Below are 27,676 nucleotides of genomic sequence, written 5' to 3' on the forward strand. Positions count from 1 at the left end.
CTCTTCATATTGTCTCTGAACTGAAAGTCAGACAAAAGTCCTAACAGTGGATTTCATGCAGAGCATGATGATTGTGATCATTCTGAATGGGTTGTTTGGCAATTACTCAAATGCCTTCTAAGACTTTCCGTAATTTTTTTTAAATGAAGGTGCTTTCATCTCAGTTCAGGAGCTGCTGTTCAGTTCTAGTTGCTTACCATAGTAATTATATAGCCCAACACTGCCAAGAGTGGCTTTATAGAGAAGAGCCAGCGCCATCAAGTGATCGTTTCTTTTGTTTTGCTGGCAATACACTACTGTGCACTAGATGGCGCTTACTGATAAAGACACTTTGCCTGATCTAGCCTGCGTAGTAACATGTCAGTGGCAGGCAGCTAGAACAGAAGAGAAGCTCCTGAACTCAGACAAAACACCTTGCACGTAAAAAATAAAAAATACAATATGTAGTCGTTGCAGTAAGAACCGATGAAAATGATTGCAAGAATCATAGAAAGGTAAGGGGACAGGAAAAAAAAAATCTAAGAAAATTGAAATTTCAACCACGGCCATCCCCCGGATCTCACTCCAGTCCAGCAGCTGTGGGTTGAACCTGCATGTTCGTGGCGGGTCTAGTCCTGCTATCCTGTTTCCTTTTTTCTGTTGCCTCCATCTGTCTGGTTTCAGTGCTCTGTGGTTTTTGTGTTGTTTCCGCAGCAGCAGAAACTCGCAAACACTCCAGGCAGCAGAGTAAATCATTTGTTTCCAAATCTGCCTGCCTGCCTGTCTTATTCCCTCCTCGCCCCCTCTCCTCCCGTTGCTATCAGTTCAAGACAAACAGAGCCTTTTCACATTTCACCCGCAGGCAGAAACCAATCTTTAGATGTTAATCGTGTTTTTTTTCCTAGGTTGGCTTTTTAAAATAAAGCCATCTTGCTGTTCTCTCCCACAGGGGGGGGGGGGGGGGGACTGAATTCAAGCAATTTTCCGACACCCAGTTTAATTGCATGGCACCCTTTCCCAGCATCTCTTTCAGGATTGTCTACAGGAAGAGAGAGGAACAAAACATTGTGGTAGCAGTGACGCTGATCGGTTTTAGGGTTGACTGTCAAACACATTACCAACGATAATACAATTATCAGTAACTCTTTAGTACAGAAAATAGACAAATGATTCACAATATCACAATTGATTATTGTTCCAACCCTAATTTATATACACTATAAACATTAGTAACTGCATATAGAGGCATGTTCTTGATAGATCAAGTTTTGTACTTCGCAAGTATTATCTAAATATTAAAAGGGTTAATTAAGTTAAACTCAACAGTCCATTATTATTATTATTATTACAACACTCATGTTTCACTTCCTGTGCCTCGGGTAATAGGATCCCACTTGACAAATATTATTGAATCATGCTGCCGATATGAAAATATGTGGGGTCATTAATCTGTGAGCTGCTTCCAGCTAACCTTTAGCTAGATAAATCAGCTTTACCCCAGTCAAAAGGAAGCAGGTGCTGAAATCCATACTCTTATCTCTCATTGGCACCGCCGATGTTATTGCTGTGCAGCTGTCTTTCTGCTTTCATCACCATATTGTATGTTAAAACTGCGAGTATAAAACTGTGGTTATTCAAATTTCAGATAACTGCCTGAATGTTGTTTTTTTTGGTGTCACTGAATAGGTGGTTTAAATATAATAGCTGACATTAAGTTTACTTCATAATCTCTGTCAGAACTCCATAATCACGGTTTCATTAAAGTTAAATGATTGTACCCTTTATCTCCACAGAGTACAGAATTCAAACCAATGTCGCCTAATTATCTAATTATCTAATAAATGCACACTTTAGTCATGTAATGCACAATCATATTTAATTACGTTCAAACAGTTGTCCAGTACAGTGAAGTAGAGGCCATCTGGTGCCCAGCACAGGGCCAGGTTTGACATGTATAATACCAACGCTGAATTTAACCGGTCATCAAAGAGTTTAGGTGCATATTTACAAGCTGTCGGTTTCTCCAGGCGAGAAATATGAATGCCTTGGAGGGGTCCAGCATCGCTCCTGTCTGCTGTGTTTCTCTCTCAGTCTATCCAGGATTACACTTTTTTTTTTTTACTATTGATCGATTTAACTGTGTCATGTTTATTCAACCCTGTAATGTCCATTTCTGTATCACATATGATCCCGCCACCCCTCTGTATTATAATGTTACACATGCAGTACATGATGTGTTGCAGCTTTTCTCATTTCATAAATGTTTGGACAGTACAGGGTTATGATCCAGTGATTGAACTGTATCTTTAGGGATCCAAATGCTTGACAAAGTTCTGCTCTCCCTGGATTCTATTAGAATAACTGGATAGAAATAGAAACCGTACTGCTGGGGGGAAAAAAATAAAATTCACAAAACAGACTGTCAAGTCCCTTAAAATGACTATGCATTACACTTCGAATGAGTTGTCTCTCAGCATCTTCCCATTCACTCGCCTGAATCTCCTTTCTATAAACCGTAAGCAAAAGGGCTGTCTGAAGTGTTCATCGGGCTCTGAAATGCAGTGCTGTACTATCTCGCTCTCCCTGAAGCCCTGATCTGCTGAGATCTTGTGTGAGAGGTACTTGAAGAGTGGCATTGGAGGCTAAAGCTGTCTGTTTGCCAACCTATAAACACCACCTGATAATGCACGTTGTTTAAGCCAGGTGCCACTTATCTGCTTTCCTATGCATTTAAAAAGACAATTAAAGAATTTAAGTATAACAGTGATTTGAACAATGAAACATGCAGAATCGTCTGAATCACCAACTTGGACTGTTAGGGGTCTTTGAAGATTAAGATCCCCTGCACTAGTTCTAAAAGGACGCAATGCCAATTCTCCACAATAGTTATTATCTACAATGGCCTCTCAACAGCCTGCGTACAGAAGTTTTGAGCTAAAAATAAATCAATTTGTGGCATATCTCAGAAGATGTGATCTGCTAACTAATTTTCAGCAGTCTACCATGAATCAGTAATACAGTTTAATCAACAATACATCCCTCAGCTGGCCTCAGAAACCAGCAGAACGCAACTGCTTTTGATCATTGTGCATTTGCGGACAGCCTGGCTCTTTATTGAGTCAGTTTAAAGGAGGCCAGATCAGGTTAGGCCAGGCTAACATGCTAAAAGAAATCCCTTCTCTTTCTACTGTTTAAACTTTTAAATCATTCGGCTTTCTACCCAGATCTCAAAGCTCTGGTTTCCTTGGTTGGGGAGTTTGAGCGAGGTCTCAGCGGTAAAGAAAATCATGCATAAATATTAACAACTGTATCTCCTAAACAATTTGAACCCCTTTGTTACCAAGTCTCTGTACTGCGAGGTTCTTAGGGAACACCTATCATAGTAATTACATTGAAATTTCCAGCTCCGACTAGCAGACCATTTCAAGCTGAGAAAACGACATCAGCTTCATCTTTGCGTTACGAAATTAGCAGAACAGAATTGCATTTGTTTCATGTATTTGTTTTAAATAAAAAGGCATATTAGTGTAGAATATATTGTACTCTATTATTCATTTCCTTAAGCGGCAATAAGGGGGGTTTGGGAGCAGTGGGTCGTCATCTCCCTTTAGTTTTTTGGTCTCTTGTTTGTTTTTTGCAAACATTTCAAAAGGTTCGTTTTTATTTGCTGAGTTTCTTCATTCTAGCGTCCAAGGCTCCGAAGTTGTCTTTTACAGACATCAAGTTTTCATTCATCGTCTGCTGTACCTGTAACAGAATCATGGATACAATGAGGTTTTTCAGCTCTTCAATAAACACGTAGGAACACTGAGTGGGGATCGGAGCAAATGCATTGCTGTATCCTTTGATATTGTCAACATCATTCTAATTGTTTTGCAGTTCTTTCAATCCATATCTTTAAAAACTGTCATACGTTTTGAAACTATTTAGCGCATTTTACTGCGCTGGGTAAATCACCCTGAATTGCATTAACATTTCTGTCCTGGCAGGACCTTGCCTTGTCTACACATGCCATTGGAAATCACGTTGGAACCTCACTGGACTCCTAGGTTCCAGTCTGAGGTCGTGTTGAAATGTATGTTCAATTTTTAGTCCTGTTCTCATGGTATACTTAATAAAGGAGTTTATTGTTCAGCTCGACAAAAATTATTCAGGACTGAAATGGTTAACCACCTATCCGTGGTTATGCCACGACTGAAAAGAAGTGGTAGCTGCAATCCAGGTGGTACTGTAAAATGCACGAATAAATTGTGACTTATCCTGGTAGAGTATAGGTTGATTTAACTAAGTTTGTTATTCAGCTATGACCAAAAGTTTTGCATCACCTAGAATTTTAGGATTGACACAGAAGCTTTTGGCCATAGCTGCACATCAGAACTGATCAACCCCATTAGCCAAGTTACATACTGTGGCTTCTGTCTGTTATATTATCAGCTGTCGCTAGTGGTGAGCAGACCCTGCAGTGCACGGTCATGGTTTGCAGCAGGTATAAAACATCCTTCTCTTTGCACAGGGGCAGCGGCGCAGCACTACCTGTGTGAGGAGAGTCGAGTTGTCCTTCAGGGAGTTCTTAATCATCTGCTGGGTCGTGTCTAGATGGGTCAGCAGCTGTCCAAACTGCATGGCTGGAAAGGAACAGTGAAAAGGAGGCCATGTCTTTATTTATTACAGTTGTAAAGGAATAGGAGTCAGCTGTTATATATGTATTTCATACTGCCCCTTTTAAGCACGGTCAGCTGAACAAAAATGTTATTTAAAAAGACTTTGTCAACCATTGTGGGGATCAGTGGGTTCTGAATGCAAACATGCTCTATGATATGCTGTTAAGAATGTGAATACAGTGGTATATTGACATTATATTTAAACAGCTGCAATATCGTTAATCATATCTAAAACATGTATATAAAAATAATTAAATCTGCCTTATCAAATCACTGCAGTAACATGCAATTGCCTGTCTAATGATTAGATTGAGCTGTGCAGCTGGTCTGTATAAGCCAATTAACATTAGAGATTTATTCCGTGTGAAAATTAGTCATTTTATTCGGCAAGTTTTGCTACACCGCCTGCTCAAGAATTTAAAAAAAATTATAGCCCAAAACTTTGGAGGCACAGAGAGCGTTTTTGTAAAACTCTTTAGGACTGCTACATTTTAGAGAACACTGTGTTGTACCCAGGGCGATTTCAACATAACACACCGTTCTTACAGAACAAGCCTTTCAGGGTTACAAGTAGCCAGTCATGGCTGACAGGAACACAGAACGTGCTGATGAATGTGTCGACTTAATTTCTTGCAACAAACACAGTTTCATGCATCCACACAAACTCAACACACTTGTGAGAGTGTTCTTTCTCTTTCAGTTTCATTATATCATAAAAAAAAGTATATAATGTGCAGGTACCATAGTTATAAATATAATGGTAGTCCAATATACAAATTTTGTTCAGCAACTATGTTTTTCTTTGCATAAAATTAGATGTTGAAATATTCAATAGAAATTGGCAGGCAGTGGCTTACTTAAACTGTTAGCAGACACTGCTGCCCAACAACAATCAGGACTGACTCGGCTTGATATGTTACATGTTCTGCTCGTAATAAAACCATTTAGAAATGCTTAAGAAAAATGAAATAAGTGCCAGATCCTGCATCTCCGTACAGAGAGCTGAGCCAACCTTGTTCATGGAGCTCCTTCACTGCGACTAGCCTCTGTACAGTCTGAGGCAAGGTGGTGGCCATGGAGTCCCACTTCTGAATGACTTCGTACAGCTGGGAGACCTGGGAGCAGAGGACACAGCACAGTGTTGTCTCCGATCTGAGCACTCATTGGTGAGACGCTGCGTTGCTGCATCAACAACACTGTAACACCTTACAAAATGTATAGCAGTAACTTACCAGTTCATTTCAAATAAGATTCATAGTGTTAGACAGGGATGGAAATAAGACTCCCATTGCATAGCAGTTTGATCCACTACCAGTACTCATTTACCATAATACGACTGTGGCACATATTAAAACCTGGAATGGGGAAAACTGCCATGCAATAGGAGTCTTGTTTCCATCCCTGTTATTGATAACACAATGGCCACAGGATTCTGAATCAAGTAGACCACCATAGGAATGTCAGATTCATTGGAAATTGAGTTTGCGACAGTCATTTTATAAATGTAACCTACAACAGTGTTTGGATCAGCATACCAATTCATTTGCATCATTCAAACCCAACATCTTAACGCACAGGAGTGTTTTAGGTTTGAAAATGTTGTTGCAGCTGCATTTAAATGATATCCATCTCCATTTATATAAAAGAGTGCTCATGGCCCACATTACACACCCTAATAAGCAATTCCTTCTAATCAGATGCTGGACACAATGCATTTAATGGGTGAAATCTTTACCTGATATATATATTTTGAATATGACTAATAGGAGCTGCAAAGATTTTGATTTATATTAGTAGTGCCTCTTACTAATATACATCAAGACACTCTGGTGAATAAAAAGCAGCTACCCCTCTATTTAAGAAACAGACAGCGCAATTTTCACTCCAAGCTGTCTCGCGTTATCCATATAACTCCGCACAGCAATCTGAAATGTAATACATGAAACCTGACCTGCATTTTTTATAAGAAACATTGAAGGAAACAGGCTTTTGTTTTCATGCCAATAAGCTGCAGTCCACTAGATGGCGCTAGCGCTTACTAATATAAAGACACTTTGGCTGTACTAGCCTACATATGTCTACCAGGTCATAGGCAAAGCACCTTAACAGATCTATAACATAAGATAAAGTTGCAATAGGAAACACTTAGAACGATTGCAAATACAACAGCTAACAACATGTAACTTGAAGCTGCATACTTACAAAATTGCAGTAACAATTTGATAATATGATCATTTTTATGAACAAATTTTACTTTGGATCAAAGTGGTTTCTCTGCATTTAAATGCGACCCAGATGCAGTCTGCAAAAAAAAAAAAAAACCCCTGTATACTACAAATGATTATTACTATTTATTTCTTAGCACTATAAATAGTCTTAGATCTGCAGGTGGGAAGAATTTCAGCTCCATATCTACCTTGTTCTGCGTCTCTGCATCTTCAATGGCTGCCTTATGCTTGGCGATTTCATTCATCTTTCCAAGGACACTCTGAGGAACAGAAAATGAACATTTCCCTGAGATTATACTACATTATAGTTATTTATTAGCTTTTGGGGCACTGTACATCAACAATGTCAGGTATATCAGTGTGTCTTTTAAAATCTGCAACTCAGTCCATTCTGTCCTGTTAAGAATTGAATGTACTGTTTGAGACCCATAATAAAATGTGCATTGATCACTTTCCATCAGTACCATTCAGTTGGTAGCAGCATGTGTAAATGACTCATGCCAGAGGTCTATTGGTTAACAGAGGGGATCGTATCTTACAGGATCAGATGTGACACGTTCTAATGTAACATTATTTTTCAACATTGTTTTATTGATTTTAAGGTTATGCTGTACAAGTAATTATAACATCTACAAAGATTGGGTAAATTATATATATATATATGTCTTTATCCACAAGTAAGAATAATGACATCACACTGCACGTTCTCTTGTTCAGGGTTGGGTCAATATTCAGTTAGTGCTTTTAAAGTCTGTATAATTATTTCTGTTTATCATGGATTTTTTTTTTTCTTCTTCGCATTGCACAGTTCTAACATTATAATAAAACAGATTACTCAGTCTATTTTATTATTTCGAATTCAATGTCAGTTTTTTTCTAGCTGTGGAGTCCGTGAATAAAGAAATAATAACTGCAGCTCAAATTAAACGAATGCATTTCTCTACTGCAGTAAATGAAATGCATCATGAATAATAACTGGATGAAACGCCCAGTCTAGTATTTCAAAACTAAAAGTTTCATTTACCTGAAGCCTGGCTTCTACCTGATCCAGTGTTGCAGCGTCCAAGGCGTTCACTTTGGCTTGCAGCACCTCAATGGTGTTCTGCGGAGAGGGGGGGAGAAACACTGTGAATGTAATCTGAAAGAACTGCTAGTGAGGATCACTGATCCGCACACACCATCTCTCAAAGGAAACATTTTTAATAGGACAGTGGGTGCAAGGCTCACCATATTAGTGAATATCTTCCTGGTCTTCACGTTGAACCCCTATTTAAACTGTTTGACTCTATTCATTAACAATGTGTTTTATGCTAGAGCATGGCTCCTATGATTAATGAAGATGTTATTGTAGCTGTACTCACCACAAGACTGGAACCCTGGACAGCAGAAGTAAGAGGGGTCTGTAAAACAACAGAACAAATACCCTTAATAACTGCCCAGGATTAAAAGTTATAACACTATCGGCTGGTTTCACATTGTTTTGGTGCTAATCAAGGTCTGTGAAACCAGCCTGTATGAGCCTTTTTGTAAACTTAAACCGTCACTTCTGTGTTTCTGACAGTGTTGGGAGCTGAAAAGCAATATATTTCTGGTGCAAGACATTGAAAAAAAGACCACCAGTCAAAACATTTGTCAAGAACTTACTACGTTTCTTTAGGTTTTTATATTTTATAGTCCTGGATGAAACCTCTTATTCTGTGAAATCTCCTCATAACGGATTTACTGTTCTTCTGTTTAAAATGTTGCCGACCTGCCTTGTTTTGTCAGCAGAGGGCAGCATCATAAGCAATTGTTCATTTACATTGACCGTTACATCGTATTTACATTTCTGTCTGTGCCGTGACGTCAATATATTTTATTGCAGGATAACAGGATTTGGAATCCCAGAGCAACTCAATGGAGCAGCGGGTTGCACTTGTCACAGCATTCATTATAATGTGAGGGTTACTACGGTTCTTTCCAGAGCAGACTTTACAATGCCCCTGTGGGACTGTTTATCATTGAACCACCTTGCTTTATATAAATCAGAGCTTTATGTTCTAATATTTTGTATTTATTATCACTATACGAGCAGAGAGAGGACATTGAATCTATTTTTATACTAGAAACACCAGAGAATTGAAATACACCCTTAATTCTGATTATTTATGGAGCCCAATGTTGATGAAGGTTTATAAGTTAAGTATTAAGATCTTGTTTAGACTATGAAAACATATCTATTGTCTTAAAATCTATTATTAAAATACATGTTTGATGTATAGAATAATGATTGATGTATAAATTCTGTAAGTATGATTGTTTACCCACAAACAGTAAACTAATAAATTACAACAGACACCAAATTGATGTAATTCAAGTCATTTCTATGTTATGCATTAGAGAAATTCTCACATTCATTCTCTATTTTATACATTAGGGGATGTTCATTTGAAATCATTTGAATAAAGACAACAAATGCATTTTTAATGGCACGACTACCTTGAGATTGCCACCATTTATAACACAAGCACATTTTTAAAAGCATGTGTTGTTTGTTTTTCTTCTTGATAAGACTGTAAATCAATCTAGCATATCAGTTTTAAAATCAGTTGAAGGTTTATCTGATCTTTACTGAGCTGCATCTACCCCAGAACCGGATCTTCTTTATTGAACCCTGTAATGCCCATTTCTGTATCACGTCTGACACAGTGCTTAGCCACCCCATTTATCCACCACAAATTATTTTTTTAAATCCAGCCTCGCAAGTTAGAATTATTCATATGCATATGTTTTGCTGGTCAGGGAAAAACCAAAAAAAATGTGTACAAGAAACGGAATCTAGTTACACAAATAAAGTAGCTTTTCTCATTTTAACAGGGTTAATTAACCTTTCACTTTCTTTTTAAGTCATGTTCCGCAGTTGGACAAAATGTGTTTAGAAACACCGGCAACATATAACACATACTTGTACTAAACTAAATGATCAGTGCCTTAAATCACTGGTTTTGTTATCTTGGCCTTATACAGGGTGTCCATAAGACAGACATCCTTGGCATAACTGTTAGTATTGGTTGCCTCTATTTCTTTCATGTGCAAAATCACTTCAGTCAAAGAATCTGACTACTGTGATATGTGGTGTTAACAGTAAAATGCCAGCGATCGTAGCACCTGTTTGTTTTCATGTGAGCATTTTATCAGAAATGCCAGACGAGATGTTGCACAGGGTGATTCATAATTCATGCACCACTGTTGAGCTGCATGGTTTTCTACTTAAATCCTGACTACTGAACAGCCCTCTAGTGGCCAAACCGATATTGATGGAAAAATAATGTGTGTGAGAACAGGAGGTCTGCTTTCATCCCTATATACACATTTGCCATTGATTTTGTCTCGAGTTGCTGATTATATAACCAGGTTTACCAGTCGCTCGGGTCCGGTGCCCACAGCGGTCTCCAGTTCAGCTAGTCTCTTCTCCAGCTCCGCAATCTACAGTCAATGAAAAACACCCAAGCATTCAGCAGTGCTATCAGAGGCACAGCAGACATACAGATAAATAAATCACACCTGCACCGTAAAACAATAGTGCTGCATTCAGAAATACTAAAAGAAACTCGGTAAATTCATTAAAAAAGGTTTCTAGTTCAAACGGCCAGTTTATTAAGTCTTTTTTTAAGTATTTCTAAATAATCACATTTGGTATTATATAGCAATTTTAGGGCTAAGGGGTCCTCAGTTTAAGCTTAAAGACACACATAAACAATGCTGTGTGCCTGTACTTGAAGGCAGGTGAAAGGTTTCTCAAATGCAGTAATATGTATTGATTTATAAAAACCCACTGCCCACAGGGTTACACTGCATATAATAGAACTTACCACAATCAAATGCCTATAGCAAGCTAAACAACTGTGTATTAAATCTGCTCCTGCAATCTAGGCAGTGTAATAATAATATGTCTCCTGTGCAGCACCACACATTACACCAGAGACTGGGGAGTGAATACAATGTTTACTCGCCCTGCTATTTTTGGGTTGGTCAGCAACTTGGCGTGATGACTCACCCTGAACTTGGTAGCTTCAAAACACTCACTCATACATTTGAAGGTATAACTTGTTAGAAGCCTAATTAAGCTGCGTTAATAAACTTGATTGTTTCTGCTGAACAGTACACTGTCGCTCACTGGGGAGGTAAGGAGGTTGCCTCTCTGTCTCACCTTGGCGGTCTCAGAGAATTTGTTTTGCTCCGGCCGACTACGCAGTTCGTAGATCACCGTGTCCTCGGTACTCTTGGCTGGTCCCTTCCCCTCTGTCTGCTTCCCTTTATGGCTCTGTGCAGCTTCCAGTTGGATGAGCAGGCGTCTGCAAGGGATTACACGTGATATAGATCAGAATAGGATTTGGATTTCAGAGCAGTATTGAATCAAGCTCTCCGCAGGTGAGGACCATTGGTGCCGATTGGGCTAACTTACCATTCAAAGCGAAACAAGTGAAGAAACAGCTGTGTGGGCTTGTGTGGATCGCTGTTCTCCACAGCCTAAGAAAAGCAGCAATCATCACAAATCCAAGCAGCTGTTTCTGTTGTTTGACTGAATGGTAAATTAGCCTGATCAACACCACTGACCTGATTTCTGCGGCTGGCTGAATGTGAATAATTGAATAAATCGGTTTGTGCTGCTCATAACCGGATATAGTCCTGAACAATGAAAGCCCGCTCACTTTGCCAGAGCCCCATCCGGGTCGGTGAGGTTGATGGCTGCGTCGGGCCCCAACACCTTCTCCAGGTGCGAGGAGACCAGCTGCTGCTTCAGCAAGGCAGCGTGCTTGGCGAGAGCCACCGGGGTCAGCTTCTCTTCAGTGGAGGACTCCTTCGTGGTCGTCTGGAAGAGTTACAAACAAGCACAAAGGTTGGTGCAAGCTGCAGGACGTAATGATAAAGTTAAAAGATGAAGCAAAGCCATGTAAAACATGAAGAAATAGCAGTGCATAACAGACAAGGTTAGCTCCAATCTTTAAGGCACGCTGTAGTTTATGAACTAGTAACTAAATGCAGTGGAAAAGTAGCGTGTCGGGCCTCCGAGGAGCTACAGATCAGCCACATTATATGATGATATTTCCTATCTCTCCACATAGTGTGTTCAGCAATACCCAAAGCGAACATTTGTGTTGATTTTTCAAACCCTATGGATCAGGGATTTGTTCCAATGTCCATTAGAGGCTTCTACAGCTAAACTACAGCTTTACTCAGTACAGGTAAAGACACTGATTTGTCACTTTTCTGTTTCATTCTAAGCCATCCGTTTCACAAAATGATCACAACTGCTAGTTACAAGTCAAAGAAAATCACTTGAACTAAAGAAGAAATACCAGCCCAGCTATTCTCTCACCTGGCTTAACCAGTTCTGACAGTGGCTCAGCGTTTACGTCGGAAACAATGATGGCAGTTAGAATCATTGAACCCCCACTGAAGCCTGTCGTACTGAAAGATAAAGATTGGCTTCCCACTCCAGCGGAATTAAAAAAAAATAAAAATAAAAAAAAAAGATGAAATCCGTTTGAAATTGGTATATTAAACCTCTAGTCGGTTTCCACCGCAATTGACATCCCTTACACACAAAAGCTTTGCTAAAACACAAAGTAAGTGATCCGCTTTTTCTCTGTCGGATGAGAAAAGTACTTTGAGAGCTTTGCAAGGTAAGACAATTCTGCAAGAAGCTCTTTCAGTTACGCTCAAAGGCAGCGGCAACAATATTATCTCTGCTTAATACAACGCAAAATCCCCCATCCCCGGACAAGCAGAGCAACAAGGCAAATGCAGAGGGTGGATTACTGTGCTCAAAAGCTCCAGGTTCATTGCCATTCTCACATTCTGACAAACCGCTGATCTGCACACAGTGCTTTGTTACAGACAGACCACTAAGAAATGCTGTGTGTGAACAGCACTGAAGCAGTCACCTGATCTCGCTATTTTTAACATTTCAGATAACCTATTTATATTTTCTACTATCGTAAATAACATAATTTGTATTTATTATTATTATTATTATTATTATTATTATTATTATTATTAATGATTTTGGTTAATTTCCATCTCGAATTGTACACCATTTACGGTGATACAGAAATGTTGATGGCACTACATAAGAATTATTACTATTTCTATCGCTGACATCTAGCTATGTGCCCAACGCTCTACTTAATCACTTATTGCACACTGAAAGAGGCCACCATCACTGTACCAATATCAGGCACCGCTATAGTTATTAGATGCTAAATAAAGTCTTGGTAGTTTTCCAGTTTCTAGCAATTTGGAAATCTTAAAGTAACACTACTGCTACGATTACTACTACTACTGCAGCTAACTTAGACCTCTCTCTGTAGCCCTTTCTCTGCAGGGAGAGCACTGTTAAAAGCTCATTAGCAGTCTAGAGAAAGTGTCAATTCTGTAAAGGCCAAAATTCTCTTATCTGCGGGAGGCAGGCAATATTGATCCGAGTACACCGACCCATTTAGTCAATACACAGCCTTCCCACTGAACAGTTGAATTCATTAATGTCTTTATAACTTTATTGCTTAAAATAAACTAAAACTAAAAGATATCAGATCAGTTTTTAGTCTTTTAAATCCTATACATTTGGAAAGCGTTCAATAAAAGGCTAGCAAGAGGGTTAAAACACTGTACATTCAGTTTGAGCTTGTGCTTTGCAAGGCACTGGTCTGCCACACATCACATAGTCCATTGAAATGAATAGGAGGCCATTGTATAAACCCTTGATCACTACAGATTCCCCATTTCCTCTGACCTCCGTAGATCTGCGGGTTTACCTTGATCTGCTCCACCTCTTCCGTCAGCTCCTGAATCTCATTGAGCAGCCGCTGGTACTTCTGCTGCGGGGTCTCCTTCACTCCACAGCCCTCCGCGAGCTGAAACAGACACAACAGGTTACCCTGCCCAGCCTTCTGAGACACATGCTGCCCAGGCAGCTAGACACCCTCTTCTGGTTCTCTTTACAATGCTTATATTGTTCCCAATGGAAAGAGGGATGTTGAGATTTGAATTACAGCATGCAGTTCTCATTGCCTTGGGAAAACAGTTCACCATAGTGGTGTTATAATCACACAGCAGTATCTGATTAGATATAGTATGCACAGTTCTGCATTTGCAATCGAGAAGCATGTGAAAGCTATAGGGAATGATTGCTGGTATAAAAGTGTACCATTTTTATTACTTTAATATGATTAGTAATAAGACTTTGATATGATCAATACAAGGTTCAGCACAACTGGATGCGTACACAAAAAGACAGTCCTACTTTTATCCACAGATTCTGATGCTAACTTGTGCAAGAATGTCCGAACCCAGTTTCATCATAATTGGAGAAGCAGTTCTCTTCATATATGTAAAACATAGAATCTTGGAAAAGCGGACAATTTTCCAAGATTTTCAGTTCCAGTGGTTTGATTTCATATGCACAGCAAATCAAAAACCACAGAAGCAATGGGGTGTTCTGATAAATTTGCACACGACTGTACAGGTGCTTCCACGGCATTCCTGTGCTGCAGATAAAAAGGTAAAGCCACTTTGATAACCCATCCTGTCTAATGGATACAGAGACGTTAAAAGGAGCTTGAGGGTAGTACAGAAATCGCTCATGTCTCGAGAGTGCAGCCAAGCATGTCGGAGCGTGGTGTGTACTATACACAGCAGAGGTAGCAGGGGAATGTGCAGTCTTAAAATAAACTCTGCAGTGCAACGTTTAGGCGCATGGTAGACTGCAGCACTCAAATCCTGAGAATGATTCCTGGAACGCTCATAAAAATCTTATTAAGACACCTAATACTGACCGCTGTCAGAAACCAAGGTTAGGTATTGAATTTCCACTCTATACTTTAGTCTGCTTTTATACCCTTTTGAAATCTACTGTTACTGCACATTGCAAACAGTGTAGCACAGGAGTCAGGTTCTGGACCATTTATATGATCTCCTAGGTCCAGTCTTAAGCATTCATGACTGAGAAAACCCACGCAAATACTTAACCTGTCTCTTTAAACACTTCAAAATGTTCTTCCATACGTACTATTTCATACTCTCCGGACTCGTAGCCGATTCTTCTCGATGTGCTGATGCGATCTGAAAAGTCTAGAAAGAGAATAAATAATGTAACGGCTAGAAGCAATATTGCAGCAGGTACTTTCAATTCCAAGTAAAATCAAATAGACAAAGCAAGAACCCTCTGAACATAACAGAAGAAAATTAAATAAAAGGACAAGAACAGTATTTAACCACAAGGCAGTGCTATGCTCTATGAACTAAATGACCATTAAAAGGAGCCAACATAAAATCAAACTTTACAACTACTTATAATAAATAAAGATAATTAAGAGAGAACTCGGAGGATACTTCGATTGGTTTCTACAGCAGTTTCTAGTTTAACAGACCTTCCAAAACCCTGTATCCAAAAGTCAGCTTGTTGTAATTTGCCTTGTTCACTCTATTTATTTATTTATTTATTTATTGTATAGCAGTTTGCGACGTTGCTGTTATTAAAAGCTGGGTGGCCCAGCATTCATTTTCTGCGGACTGACGCAATCTCTTAATCATTTATGGATTAATTTCACCTTGGGCACCTCCAACAGTTACACTGCACTTGCCTAGCTCTAGATGCAGCATGAGAACAAGACCACTCCAACTATCTGCTAAGAAATAAATAATAATAATAAAACACGCAATGCATGTGTTTCAAACCTACCAAGTCCCTTGGTGCTGACTCTTTTGTCCTTAAATTTGTCGTAAGCAGCATTGGGATTGACAACTATCCGCTCCACACTTTCACTGCACAGCTCTTCCTGCAAACAGATGGGGAAAAAATGAGCAAAAGATCAATACACAAGAATGGATCCCATTCCATCGCCATCCAGGGCTCCCCATAAGAAAACTACATTGTACAGCAGTTTACATACAGTGCAAACAGTCTCCTCAATTCCATGGAGCTGAGGGACTGTGAAGGAGGCAGTGTGGCCTAGTGGTTTGAGTGGAGGGGCTGGGAGGAGGCAGTGCCTAGTGGTTTGAGTGGAGGGGCTGGGAGGAGGCAGCGCCTAGTGGTTTGAGATGACTGACTGGGAAGGAGGCAGTGTGGCCTAGTGGTTTGAGATGACTGACTGGGAAGGAGGCAGTGTGGCTTAGTGGTTTGAGTGGAGGGGCTGGGAGGAGGCAGCGCCTAGTGGTTTGAGATGACTGACTGGGAAGGAGGTAGTGGCCTAATGGTTTGAGCTGGGGCTGGGAGGAAGGCAGTGCCTAGTGGTTTGAGATGAGTGACTGGGAAGGAGGCAGAGTGGCCTAGTGGTTTGAGATGACTGACTGGGAAGGAGGCAGTGTGGCTTAGTGGTTTGAGCCGAGGGCTGGGAGAAAGGCAGTGTGGCCTAGTGGTTTGAGCGGAGGGGCTGGGAGGGAGGTAGTGTGGCCGAGTGGTTTGAGCAGAGAGGCTGGGAGGGAGGCAGTCTAGTCTGTTGGTTAGGTGCAGAAGTTAAAAAAATAAAACTGTAAATTAAAAGACTTTAACTACTGTTTAACTTAATATAGTACTGTAAAGGGCAAACTGCTACACAATTTACAATGGCAGATACACTAAACCCAATAAAGTCTAGCGAGCTGTTCCCTCTCAGTGTACAGATGTTTAAAAAATTGCTCCAGCCAAGATTTGGTGCTGCTTTTAAAAAAAAAAAAAAAAAATAATGAATTTGACTTACAATAACCTTGAGTGAATAAAAGCATAACAGAACACCTGTACTTGTATATCATTAGCCCAGTAATTTTTGTTTATTCCTTGTGCTGTAATATTATCATTGTGGTTGTTGTTTTAGAATAAAAGTGAATTTGAGAGCGGTTTAATCTTCAGGCTGCTGAGCGATATCCAAGATCATTCCTTCATGACCAATTTGAAGATACTACCAAGTACTTTTCTCTGCTTTACCTGATTGTTACATAGAAGAGCAGATGTCTAGAAAACTAGACAGAAGAAATCTTTAACATCTGCGCTGGGCCAATCTTACAAAAATATAACCCGAATGTGAAGTAATTTAATGAGATTATAAGAAAGACACCGCAGGGTCTTTTTTTAACCATTTAAAACAGTGACAGACCTAAATAGTGCCATCCTACGATTTGCTTACCTGCTTTAGCGCTGTATTTGTATTGAATATAGTGATGTTAAATAGGGGGGTCAACAAATCAACGCTGAGTCAACGGCATTATTTATATTGGTCGCAGTGTTCTGTTATGCTTCATGTCCATCAAGGCAAAGCAAAGCGACCAATATTTCATTAATTCTGTTCAAGTAACATCAACCTCTTTTTTAAAAGATCCCTTAGTGTAATATATAAAAATGAACAAGATGCAGGAAGACTGGCAATAGTTTAAACACCTGAAGGTTAGGAGGAAGCAGATGCATATAAATTAATCAGGGATGGAAAGAAGATTTGCAGTTTGATCCATTCCAAGCTTAATTGAAGGTAACACGCTCAGTAATCAATCTTAGAATTTAATAGAACTGCCAAGCCATGGGAGTCTTACTTCCACCCTGGTACATACACAACTTCAAGTCTGATTTGAAATCATCGGGTTTCACTGTATGATCATAGAAATCAGCATTTTGCAAAACTGATTTTGGATTTCATTTTTTTCATCTTCCAGGTGCAAAAAGAACAAATCAGACAGATTCAAGATGCAGAAGGAGGGTCACTGATGTTTCATTATTTATTAAATTATGAATCGTTTCTATTGACGCAAACACAAAACAGAACGCAGCAGTTTACTGAATAAAAAACGTAGCATGCCTTATGGAGCAGGTTCGTCGTTAATCTTCTCAAGTCTAAGTTCCACTTGAACTGAAAAGTTACACAGATGTATGATTTTTACACATCTTGAAAACAGAGCAAACAAGGAGGCTCCGAAGCTGCAAAATTAACTTTCAGTATTAAAATTGTTGTGTGATCCAACCATTGAAGATACTTTTCTGAAATAGCTGACACACTTATGAATTGTATATTTCAAATTCCTGTAAAATGTGGTTAGTATAACAAAAACACTGTTTCCTGATTCCTGTGCTAGAACAGAGCTTGCCTGGATTTGACTTACACAACGCAAGGAAAGCCGGTTTCACGGGAATGTAAACAAACTGGACTGTCAAGAATCTGTTGTCTAAAACAAGAAGGCGAAAAAGTAGTAATGGTTTAGAGTTTGAACTAAAGAATAATAAAGCAGCTCAATTTGATGACGAGTGAAAGGGTACACGGACGTGACAGTTTCTAAATCTCAACCAAAGCTCTATTCCTGAGGCTGTTACTAGATGTTTTACCTCGTGCAGCTATTGGCAGTACTAAATTATAGGTCATTGTTACATAGTCTGGATTTCAAACCAGAGCTTGCACTTCAACCAACAGTCTTCCCTGAGCTTCAATCTCATCTAAAAAGCAAATCCATTTGCTCTGGGCGATTGCATTTTAAGAACATTGACATTTCTCTCAAGGTCTACTTACTGTAAATAATATATATATATATATATATATATATTTTCCTCAGGGAACTTCAGCAGAATAAGATGCACATGCATATTTATTTCTGATTCTTGCTTTTTAAAAACAGTTTTTGCACTGCATGTATTACAATAGCATGATGCTTGAATAATAAACGTGTTCAATACATTGATTATTCTCTGTCTGATATTAGATATTAGGGAAATATGATGCTTATTGGACCTCTGCTAATTGAGCCCAATTGTGTAGTTGACCCTCTGTGTTGTATTACACTACTGTTCACTAAGGGCTAGACCACCAAATCATTTTGCTTCAAGGATGAACATGAATTGACCGGTGAATTCGGACTGCATTATCCCAGTGCACCACCTAGCTCCCTACAGTGAAAATGCACTGAGATTCAAAGCCTGCCATATTCTCTACTGCTACTACTGACCAATCAATCCCAAACAGCGTGGAGGTAGGACAGGCCAATAATCATTGCAGACTCCTTTTCCTCAGCAGATTGGAACTGGTCTTTGAGAGATACACATTTAAAGAACCTCGGAATGCTTCTACTGTAAAATTGGAACAGAATTGGAATCTGTAACCTGCTGGCTTTACAAATGATTTTTTTTTACTTTTAACTTTTTCTTTTCAACTTTTTAAAAACTAACTATACTAAGCAACACAGTATGTATCTTTTCAAGGATGTATGCAAGACTCCCATTGCATAGCAGTATGACCCATTCCTGGTTTTACTATGAGTTTAATAAGACGCACAACAGCTTGTTACATACTGTGGCTAATCCAGCTTGTATTAAAACCGGGAATGGGTGAAACTGCTATGCACTAGGAGTCTTATTCCTACCCCTGCTTTTGATTTTGGTTTGAAAAGACATTGGCGTGTCTCTTTTAACCAAAGGACAGCTCTGGGTTAGGGAGTTAGACTGCTAGCCACCTCACCTTCACTGTCTCAAACAATTTGACTATTTTGACTGCAGTAAAGTAATGGTATGGTGATGCTTTCAACGTATGGTTGCCTTTTTTGATTATTTAAATGAAAGCGCCACACAGTCACGTTCAGTTGTACACACAAACAGAATTCATTTGATTTGTGCACTAGCATTCTGTGAACCCAACTTCATCAGGAACCAGACTGTTGACAGTCCAGTTTGTTTACATTCCCTACAGATAGTTTTAGCTCAAGGGACACAAGCTTCCTCCTTTACTTGAAGCCTGCTTAATATCGCTCTGTGGCTGCAGTGGTATAGGTTATAAACACCTTGACAACATGCAAACCATCTTCTATCACAACAAACCAGAGGCTCACACAAACCTGCACAATGCAATCTTTTTTTATATACTTATTAAAAATTATTAATATGTTTTTTCCTAGATTTAGTTAATTTGCAACTATGGTATTAATAATAGGTTTTAGGTTTCTAACAAATCTATCTGTTAGGACAGAAACAAAGTGTTACAATGCAGAAGATTTTACAATGGCATCTGTTTTAAACTTACTAATATTCTAGAACTGGGTGACAAAGGATGTTTTGGACCAAAAAGCAAAGAATGGAGTAAAGTTAATGCTACACATTGAGTAATATTTTACTGATCATTGATTTAAGAGGGAAGAAAGACTCTTTTGTCTTTGCCAACTCTCTCTGTACAATTTTTTTTTTTTTTTTGATTGATCCGTTTATGTACATTTTCATATTGATCCATGCAAAAGATTATTTCTATTAAATCGATTAAGTGTTGCTGCATTTGTAAGCAAAATTAAAAAAGTTCAAGCAAGGTAACAGTACGATTTTAAATTTCAAAAAAATGTAATCATTTAAAATAATTCTCTTTAAAAGGACTCATGCAAAGCTAAATGCAAAAAAACATGCAGATATAGCAGTCTTGGTTATCTGTATGGATGTATTGCAAACTGCCAGGGCTGGGGTCAGTTCCCTTTTTTCAATTCCAATTCCTTTTTAAAATCAATTTCTAATTCCAATTCCCTTTTGATCAATTCCAATTCCAAGTCCTTCAAATTCATTCTTGGAACTCGGAATTGATTAAAAGGGAATTGGAATTGGTTTTATAAAGGGAATCCACTCCAAACCCTACAAACTGCCATAGGGATTACAAAATCTGACAAGCAAAAATGCTTTGACAATATAGGAGGTGTATTGAAAATCTGTATGCAAATAATAGCTTCTGGAAAAGACAAAAGGGGTGGACCAGGATCAAATCACAGCACGCACACATTAGCGGGGAGGATGGGGGGGTGAGATAGATAGACTCCTTACCAGCTCCTTGAGTTTCCAAAAAAGGAGAGAGTCAGAGTTAGAGAAAGAGTGCAAGAAAGAAAGAAAAAAGAGACAGAGATTATATTAACATGTGGTTTTGCACAAATGCAGCGCACAAAATGAGCTGTCAGCTGCAAGTACAGCACAACAATCGGCTAGCGTCACACATTGCTTTAATACAATACATTAATCCTGGGAAGGCAAGCAGAAAGGATTTGTTCCTCTACCCTTTATGTAAGTAGTCATGTTAAAGGGGATAAACTGTGACGAGATAATCTTCACAAACCATGTCAAAGGGAAGAAAAAAAAAACAGGATTAGTTATTTCAAGCAAAAGTCTTGGGAGCGAAAATGCACTCTGGTTTAAAGATCTGAGTAGTAGACAAGTTTTAATAGGGACGAAAGCATTATAGTTGTGTTAGAATATAGCTAGCCAGTAGCCACCTGATCGTACCTTGTTAGGATAATGGTGATACCTAGCTAGATCTGCCATTTTGGTATTAATTTAAACATTACACATTTAAGGATGTAGTACTGGAGGTTTTTCTATACAGGCGCTTCTTAACCCCATTTCATAACCCCCCATATTAAAGTCTACATCTTCCTCATGTATTTTCTTTACCTGTAATACAGTATTATGTGTGTACGGTTATCAGTTGTTGGAGCTTAGATCATTATTTGAAATGCTTTCTAACTATTCCATCAAAAAACTCTGAGAAGACTCCTCAAGACTGATTGTGGGGATGTGGGGTGGGGGAAGCACATCACTGTTGCACAAGGCTCAGTGCACAAATCTTCACCTATGGACTTCAGCATGCAGTGCAACAGCAATACGCTTCCCCACCTCACAACATACATAACAGACAATTAAACAGGTAAGAAATTGCCTATTAGGAAATTGTACATGATCTAAAAAAAAAATCACTTTAAATGGTCATTTCATTTTTCATTTAAAACATCTCTGAAGGTCACTTTAGAGCAGAGCCATCTCTTCCACATTGGTCAGTAAGATTTAGAGTCCCCCTTATATGCTGTCTGTGATGGACAAAGGTTTCCTTCAGTTTGTGCATCGATCTGCCAGGCAATTCGACTGCAACAGGATTGCACCACATGTGTTCAATGGATTTATTTTCAGCGCAGGCTGTATAGGGGAAACTAAACAACGCTGAGTGAAGAAAACTTATTAGAATAAAACGAAACACTAAAAAGAGAGCTAAAACCCCTTACACCGTAACCGAGGCAAAAGGCTAATCTTGGACCCACTGACAGGCTGGTCTACAGGCAAAAAAAAGATTAAAAAGAAAAGAAAAACTATGAGATAAAAGAAAATAAAATAATAATCTGTTGATCACACCACTGCAAGCTGATTTCTTCATGCAAAATTAAATTGCAAACAAAAATAACAACACATCCAGTATTTAAGCATTAAAAAAAAAGAGAGAGTCTTACTTGCACAAACTAGCATCCAGGCAAGGTAGTCAAAACAGGGGTGGGAGCATTAGGGGAAAATGCTAGTTTAGTGTGCATTTGAAAAAACAATTACATTTACTGAACGTATGTAATTTTGAACGAATGGCATTCCAAAAACAGGAACAATACTGGCATTGAAGGAAAGGTGCCAGACAATCCCCCCCTTACTGTAGATTACATGTATAACAAGGGTCCAAGAACATCCTTGATGTGTCTGGCTAACAAAAACGGATAGGCTTTCTGCAAGGAAAAAGAAACTATACCTGTAGTTTGTAAATGAAATATCTCTAAATCAAGCAAACAACCAACACGATCTTCCACCCCAGTAAAATAATGTTTCTTGAGCTAAAATAAAATCATCTTAAAGCACTGATTATCACTTTTAGGAGCTGCGGTAGAACCACATTTACTGTTATTTAAGTTGCATGCTATTGCACCAATGTATCAAAGTCATTTCCTCCCAGGTGCAACAGTAATGTTATAAAACCAACTGGAAGGCTTAACTTAATCCCATGTATTTTTTATTGACGGCTGCCTGAAACGTTTTAAGATGCAATTATTCATCCGTCTATGGCTAAAGAACTTCAAAATTTTAACAGAGTACTTTTCCTTCCACCCCCTAGTATCTAATGATGTTAAGAGAGATTTATCAAGTGCCAAAAACTTGCTAGGCACCCTCCAAAAGGCACTGAATTCACACCCCAGTACATAGCTGCCACATTAAGAAGGCTCTGAATCATTAAGTCAGGGCACAACACATAAACACATTAAAATGAAATAAAAACCAAACAGCAAACGGATTCAGTGAAGTGCAGAAACAGTAAGAAAAGCAACACGAGAATGACTTTTTTTTTTTTTTTTAATTGCACCTTCTTATGTTTCTAATTACAAGAAGTCAAGCAAATAAATATGAAAATATAAATATAAAAAGACAAAACACTGAAGTATTCTTAAACATACTGGGTCAACTGCAGCGTACCAGTGATTCAGTCGCATCAACCGACTAGAAAATCCTGCTGATCTGTACTAACCTAATCCTGATTGCAGTGTACCAAACAGATCATCCCAGGAATCGGTTTAACTGATCAGAACAAGACAGACCGATAATGGGGACTAACCTACAGCTATGGACAAAAGCTTTGCATCACCCCATAGAATTAACACATTTTGCTTCATAAAAATGAAACCTGCTAAAAAATGTTACGTTAATATATTAAATTACATACCGCTTTGTAGTTTTCCCATATACTTAACAAAAAAAAACTGACAAATTGAATTAAATGTGACATTTCGAAATCTAACATGAAACACTGTACTACTGTTCTAGGTTTCCGGTAGACTTCTGCGATATCATTTTGTAGTTTCTTTGACTACATGATGTTGAATAAAATATCTAAATTATGTTCATATAGTTTTTAGAGGAAAAATGCAGCTGTCTCTGCAAAACATTTTTAGCAGTAAATGCTTAGGACAAGCAAACGTACTATTCCTTCACAGCACTAAATTAATCCACTTGACCAGGATCATCACGCATCTGATTTTGGTACGATGCTGCAATCGCGATCTTGTTTAGTCTGATTTAGCAGTTGATCTACCTGTGATGATTAACTTCTGGTGCGCTGCAATCGGGATGAGAAGGTGTACTAACTTTATTCCAATCAAGTGGACTAAACCTGCTTAATCCACAAGTTAGACACAGCAAGTGGACTCAATTTGGTACGCTGCAATTGGCCCCATGTGATCATTTTGGATTTGAAAACTGACTATAATCACAGCTTTTGATTATTCTCACACTCAACTTACCTGTGAGTAAAATAATGAGGTAGAGGGGTTGGACAAAGAAATGGAAACACAGTTTTAATAAAAGGACTGTTGCTGACATGACTGATTCCATGCACTCTGCTTGACACAAATGCTTTAATAATGTTAAACACTGCACTGCAATACAGAAGATCACCACACTTTGATGAAAGACTGCCGGCACTGAGCAACAGATTTCCATTCCAACTTCGTATCCCTCCAGCAGCATTGAAACACCTTGCAGACTGCCTCGTCGTGATGAATCAGAGCCCTACACCCTATTAACAGTGTTATGACAGGTCTTTCTGATGTATTGTCCAACCTCTCGATTCTGCAATGTTTCTAGCGAACGTTTCATGATATTATTTTCTTTCTTTTTCCTGGTGCCTGTTCCAGTTGGCTTTCCACCCAACCTTATAGTTCAGCGATATATCAAAGCAATATATTTCCAGGGTCCTTGGACAATTTCACAGTATCAGCTGTTTAGAGACCTGAGCGCTGCACTCCAAATGCTTTGGGATAGATTTACTAAGTTTTAGCTAAAATGCCGCCTTTTTTTCCCCCCGGAACCAAACAAAAAAGCATTTATGACCTTTCTTATTAGATCTTTGGTGGCTGTTGCAACTATTTAAGGTGGGTTGACTGTAAATCAGGGTTATAGTTTAGAGTCAATTACTTATTTTGTAATTAATATCAAGTTTGGGAGGAGGCCTCAGATATATTTAAACAGGGTTTGAAATGTTAACTGGAAAATCTATCAATCTTTCAACACTGCAGGCCTCTGAAGAGCGAGGTTCATACTTTGTGACCAGTGTGACGGTAATGAGACATGGCCAGCTAGACTTGAGAAAAATGAAACTCTGGCAACCAGTCGCATACTTCTGCACAAACCGATGATTATTACTGAATTACTCGGTTCAAGCTCTCCACAGGTGAGGGTCGTTGGTGCTGACTGGGCTATTTCACCAGTGAAGAAATAGCTGCTTGGGTTTGTGTGGATCGCTGTTCTCCACAGCCTAAGAAAAGCAGCGATCACCAATCCCAGCAGCTGTTTCTTCACTTGAAATGGTAAATCAGCCTGATAAACACCAGTGACCCCCACCTGATTGTTGGCGCCTGGTTTGTGTGGAGAGCGCAATCAGAGTAATCGGTTTGTGCAGCACTACAGTCGCACGACTAAAGAGACAAGATTTCCATGTGGAAGTGGGTGTTCTAAAATAAGCTAGTGTTCTATACATGAGAAATATGATATATGTGTTCTGACTTAAGGCCAAAATATAATTAAATGAATGTTTTACAAAAAAAAATGACACACTCAAGTCAGGGTTGGGGAATTAGGTACAGGACTGGTTGGTGTGAAAATCCTGCTATCTTTACAAGTAAGCATACCACTGTATTTACCGGCATCATTTGTAATATTAAAAATATATATTTTTTAACCTTTGAATTTCCAAGAGCAACTTTATAGGAGCGCAGATTGCAATATATTGACCAGAAACTGGAGTCTGTGTAACAAAGGGTATTCTATTCAGACTTACCGACTCAAACTGTGCTTGGTCATCCTCAGGCAGTTCGTTTGTCTCATAGATGTCAGGTTCGTTGGTGGCCTGAAACCACAATGAAAAATAGCTTGTTTAGTTACAAAGGATCATGCACCGAATACAGAAAGCAATAGATTGCTGCATCATTTTCAATTCAGCTGATTACTAAAAATCAAACACCCATCACGTACTGAATCATACCATGTAAAGATACTGGTTTCACTGGCAACTAAATACAAGCTGACTATCATGGTAGGTGCTGTGTGCATAGCCAGATTTGTTAACAGTTGTAACAACCGTACTTCCAGAAAGCACTGACAAATAAAGACTAGGAACTTTCAAGCAACTGTTAAAGCTACTTAATAGGTGACGTCCCAAGTTGCTATTTTTTTTTTTGTTGCTTTAAAGACATGACTGCAGCCCAAAGGGATATTGTAATTGTTGACTTGTTATTTCTTCTCTGTATTTCAAAACAAACAGAACTTTTGTGCACAGAGGCCGAACAGATGCTGAATTGCAGAGAACCGAATGCTGGAAGCAAATTCCTATTGTGTAGTTCTGTTTAATAGCAGTCATGAGACTGTTTAGATATTGTTCCAGTCACCCATCATCTATTAATCAGTCTTAGGCAATCTCACAGCACTGGGAAAGAAGTATTATTATTATGATGATGATGATGATGATGATGATGATGTTTATGTATTTCTTAGCAGACGCCCTTATCCAGGGTGACTTACAATTGTTACAAGATATCACATTACAAAGTATCACATTACAGATATGAGCAAAAACAGAGATTACAGTAAGTATACAAAACAAAAGACTTTAGGAAGAGTTCAAAGCAGGGCACAGGAACCCATTAATTTACAGTTGTAAAGTTAAGAGGAAATTGTCCAGGGAAAAATAAAACACAAGTGGAAAAAGTCTGATTGACATGACTGTGGTGTATTGTTTTGGTCTTGCTTAACGGATCTGAAGAGTTAATCATGTTTTATCAGATTGACTATGATACACAAACACTAGCTTCACGTCTTCAAAAGTCTAACCGTTAATTGAAAATTAAAAAAAAAAAAAAACAGGTGTCACCGTTTACATGATTCGGAGATTAGAAGAACAGTCAGATTTTGAAAGTAAGCCAAACATTCCCTGGTCTTATGCTGTGCGACTTGGCAATTGGATAAACTGTACTGTATACTGAATTCTGATTTCACAGACCAATACATTTTAATGTATTTGGCCAGGTGTACTCTCATCGGTTCAGGTAGGCAATGCAGGAAGCAGGCTGAGGCAGAAGGAAGTCTCCTATAAATATAATGCTAGTGTCATTAAACCCTGCAGTTCACTAGCCAACGCCCAGAACAAACACACCCTATAAAACTCCTAGCAGAAACCGATTATGAATACAATCTCCTTTTGTACATGATACACAAAATACACATATATAACAAGGTGAATGCAATGCGTGGGTTTGCGCTATACTACAAACTATAAAAAAACAATACAGCTACATCCCAACTGGTAAACAAATCCACTGTTTACAATTATAATGGACCTTCCCGTCCACATGTAGAATCCCAATACGAACAGATAAACCTCCATAGATTTCAATCATGAAATAGCTTATGTAATGACACGTATATCTATCACAGCTTACCCGTATTTATTGCATTGCGGGGTGTTTAAAATATAGCAGTGACTTGCACAGCACACCAACTCGATTATTCTCGGCAAGCGAGGTCAATGCCATTTTAGAAGCGAGGCTTTCTTTATGGACGTAACGATTTTGCCAGGTACCTCCGTCTGAATATAATAAAGCACCCTTCCCACGAAACATTTGGAGAATAAATCAAACGTATTGTTTTTAATTGTACTTACAATGCCTGGTAGGTTGGCATATTTAGGGTCCGCCATTGTTGTTGAAGCCGCAGCGCTGGAGAGGAAGATGGCGGGGGATGATGCTATAACGGTTCTTTTTACAACCTTTGCCCGTTCTTTATTAAAACTTCGACTCCCTGTATAGGAATTCAATTGTCAGTTTTTCATTAATTTATGAATGGCAATTTTTTACGCAGATTTTGACAGTTGCTACGGGTGTCAGAAATCGAGAAGCCGGTAATCTCGCGTGGTCTGTCAGGCAGGGTGGGTGATGTCATTGGGGTGAGGTAATGGCGAGAGGAATTGTGGGGGTTGTAGTTTTATTAACAGAGCTTTCACA

At 38.9% G+C, this 27,676-nt stretch overlaps 1 protein-coding gene across 1 annotated transcript; it reads right to left on the reverse strand.

The window, feature by feature from the left end:
- Positions 1-1,838: 1,838 nt before the first annotated feature.
- On the reverse strand, positions 1,839-27,609 carry LOC117401137 (dynactin subunit 2). The gene is made up of 14 exons (XM_059013459.1): positions 27,337-27,609; positions 25,459-25,527; positions 15,591-15,687; positions 14,919-14,980; positions 13,666-13,764; positions 11,560-11,720; positions 11,058-11,202; positions 10,268-10,333; positions 8,230-8,268; positions 7,893-7,970; positions 7,057-7,128; positions 5,653-5,755; positions 4,513-4,604; positions 1,839-3,726 (listed from the first exon to the last, which is right to left on the reverse strand). Exons 1-14 carry the CDS (start codon positions 27,370-27,372, stop codon positions 3,640-3,642), a joined length of 1,206 nt encoding a protein of 401 aa, XP_058869442.1. The 5' UTR covers positions 27,373-27,609; the 3' UTR covers positions 1,839-3,639.
- Positions 27,610-27,676: the final 67 nt, after the last annotated feature.

The sequence above is a fragment of the Acipenser ruthenus genome, chromosome 45 (assembly GCF_902713425.1).
Source record: "Acipenser ruthenus chromosome 45, fAciRut3.2 maternal haplotype, whole genome shotgun sequence".
Lineage (NCBI taxonomy): Eukaryota > Metazoa > Chordata > Actinopteri > Acipenseriformes > Acipenseridae > Acipenser > Acipenser ruthenus.

Coding starts and splice junctions, on each gene's coding strand:
- LOC117401137 (XM_059013459.1), bottom strand. CDS start 27,372: ATGGCGGACCCTAAATATGCCAACCTACCAGGCATT. Junction 5,756..7,056: donor ATGCAGAGACGCAGAACAAG/GTAGATATGGAG, acceptor CTCTGCTCCCAG/GTCTCCCAGCTGTACGAAGT. Junction 4,605..5,652: donor GAAGGAGCTCCATGAACAAG/GTTGGCTCAGCT, acceptor GTTCCTTTCCAG/CCATGCAGTTTGGACAGCTG.